Genomic DNA, 2,991 nt, shown 5'->3' on the forward strand with positions numbered 1-2,991 from the left:
TCAGAGCCTGGAGCCTGCTTCCGATTCTGTGTCTCCCTCTCTCTCTGTGCCTCCCCCATTCATGCTCTGTTTCTCTCTGTCCCAAAAATAAATAAACGTTGAAAAAAAATTTTTTTAATTGGCTTATTTTTTTTTTTTCATGTGTGCCTGTGATTCTTGGAGCATTTTCTTACGTTTTTGGGAAGTATGTGATTCTTTCCTCAGGTAACAAAAAGTGAATGATGAAGGGGAAAAATGAAAGTTCTGAAGGCTACTTTATTCTACTGGGTTTTTCACATTGGCCTCATCTGGAAGTAGTTCTCTTTGTGCTTATCTTGATGTTCTACTTGATGACATTGATAGGCAACCTCTTTACCATTGTCTTGTCATACCTGGACGCCCATATCCACACTCCCATGTACTTCTTCCTCTCAAACCTCTCTTTTCTGGATCTCTGCTACACCACCAGCTCCATCCCTCAGTTGCTGGTCAATCTCTGGGGCCCAGAAAAGGCCATCTCTTATGCCGGTTGCATGACTCAACTTTACTTTGCCCTTGCACTGGGAACCACAGAGTGTGTCCTCCTGGTGGTCATGTCCTATGACCGTTATGCAGCTGTCTGTAGACCCCTGCATTACACTGTGCTCATGAACCCTCGTTTCTGCCACCTGTTGGCTGTGGCTTCCTGGGTCAGCGGCTTTACCAACTCAGCACTTCATTCCTCCTTTACCTTCTGGGTCCCCCTCTGTGGACATCGCCAAGTGGACCATTTCTTCTGTGAAGTTCCAGCATTTCTGTGATTATTGTGTGTTGATACATGTGCTAATGAGCTGACCCTCCTGGTCACAAGCTTCATTTTTGTTCTGATACCACTCATCCTGATCCTCAGCTCATATGGTGCCATTGCCTAGGCTGTGCTGAGGATGCAGTCATCAACCAGACCTCAGAGACTCTTTGGAACACGCGGAGCCCATCTTATGGTTGTGTCCCTCTTTTTCATTCCAATCTTGTGCATATATCTGCAGCCACCATCAGAAAGTTCTCAAGATCAAGGCAAGTTCATTGCCCTCTTTTATACTGTTGTCACACCTAGCCTCAACCCTCTAATCTACACTCTCAGAAACAAAGATGTAAGAGGGGCAGTAAGGAGACTAGTGGGATGGGAGAGGCCCGTGCACTCATGACCTTTACAGGACAGCAATGCACCTCTCCAGCAAGGACTCGTTTGCATCAATCCATCGTCCACTTTCCCGTTTACTCACTCTGTCAGAACCAGTGGAGTGTGTGTCTCTCAGAACCACAGAGCTCTGACTCACAGATATAAATTAAAGTCTGTCTAAATACCATTCAATCTTCAGTGGAGCAAACATCCATGTAAAACCAAGATCAAGCATCAATATTTTCTGTGGTACAATAAATAAAACAAAGGTATCCCATTCTTAATTGAAAATTAAGAAATGAAATCCCTATAAAAAGATGATATACTTTTTTAAAAACCAGCCTATTGTCTTTTAACTTCTTGCTTTTAAGGAAGAATTTGCTAAAAAATTTGTTTTCTATTTTTGGTTTAGCTAAAGACATAGTGATATATCTCAAATCTTTTCTTTAATACTGTTATTCTTTTTTGAATTCATATAGAGAGGAATTTTCATCTGTATTTTTTAATACCCCATAGCAACAGTAAGAAAATATGTTTTATGAATTATAGCAAGAACGTCTCTGAAATACTGAAGCAAACATAAGCATTTTGTATTTCTTTCTCAAGGTGGTGGGAAGTGTATAAGAGATGGAAATCACTTAAAGAGCTGTGAGATATAGCCTGTGAGGTAAGAGTCATTATAGGCCAGGGATCATTAAGAGAGGTGCTTGGGGCAGACATTTAGCCCGAGGAGCAATAAGGAATATCTGAGACAGACAGACTTCTAGGCTCTGGAAATGACTTCATGAATCCAATGGGTATTTGAAAGAATTACCTAAGAATATAGTAGAAAAATTTTGTGATAAAAGCTGTATGGAAAACGTTAGTTTTCTTTTTAAGCTTGATCTAATTTGAATGTTTGAGATTTAAAAGTACATAATGAAAATCAACTTATATCTTTTCCATATAAAGAAATGCATTTTTATAAAAGTAGTAGTTTGTTACCTATATTATTACCAATCATATCCTTATGAAATAAGTGTGCTATGTAAGTAACAATAAACTGGCAGCTGTATTCAGCTTGAGAAGATGAAGGACAATTCACTATAAAGTAAAATTTGGAAATCTGAGTTTTATATGGTAAACCAAATCTTATTCATAGTTTTTGAGGTCTTTAAAGTTTAGATATGATGATTCAAACCCTATTTCATTAATTATTAAGAAGAAAAATGCATCCCAAACTTCCCCTCCATTTCCTGTGTGGCTGAAACTTTGTCAGTTTCTGTTGACTTTCTCTTCTTCTTTATGTATCTGTGATCCTGTGATTTGTGATACCTGTGATCTGTGGCCAACTAGGTATAAACAACAATACAGTGTATATTCAGTTTTCCTTACCTCCTGTCCAAGAAATGAAGAACAATAATCAAGCATACAGACAAACTTTTAGTGAATACCTGGGACCACATAGAGTGAACAACAAATATACCTTGGTTCTTCAAATCATCTTGCATTATGGAAATCTACTGTTTGGGATGTCTCATGTAGTACCAGAATCTCCCAGTATCTAACTTTAGTGGGTTTTTAAAAAAATTTTTTAATGTTTATTTATTTTTTAGAGAGAGAGACAGAGTGTGAGCAGGGGAGGAGGCAGAGAGAGAGGAGACACAGAATCCAAAGCAGGCTCCAGGCTTTGAACTGTCAGCACAGAGCCCAATGTGGGGCTCAAATTCACAAACTGTGAGATCCTGACCTGAACTATAGTTGGGCACTTGACTAAGCTTAACTTGCATGTGGCAAAAGCAGAGGAATGGCAGTAGATTTTTAGCCCTGGAGGTCCCTTTAGGGTCACCAACACTGAAGATAGACTAGAAACC

General features: G+C 39.2%; 1 protein-coding gene across 1 annotated transcript; it reads left to right on the forward strand.

The window, feature by feature from the left end:
- Positions 1-218: 218 nt before the first annotated feature.
- LOC121018421 (olfactory receptor 2J3-like) lies at positions 219-1,470 on the forward strand. Its single transcript, XM_040457150.1, is given in 1 exon segment — positions 219-1,470. A coding segment is annotated over 1 exon segment (945 nt). The 3' UTR covers positions 1,164-1,470.
- The last annotated feature ends 1,521 nt before the right edge of the window (positions 1,471-2,991 follow it).

Source organism: Herpailurus yagouaroundi, unplaced genomic scaffold (genome assembly GCF_014898765.1).
Source record: "Herpailurus yagouaroundi ecotype Mexico unplaced genomic scaffold, PumYag 219, whole genome shotgun sequence".
NCBI lineage: Eukaryota > Metazoa > Chordata > Mammalia > Carnivora > Felidae > Herpailurus > Herpailurus yagouaroundi.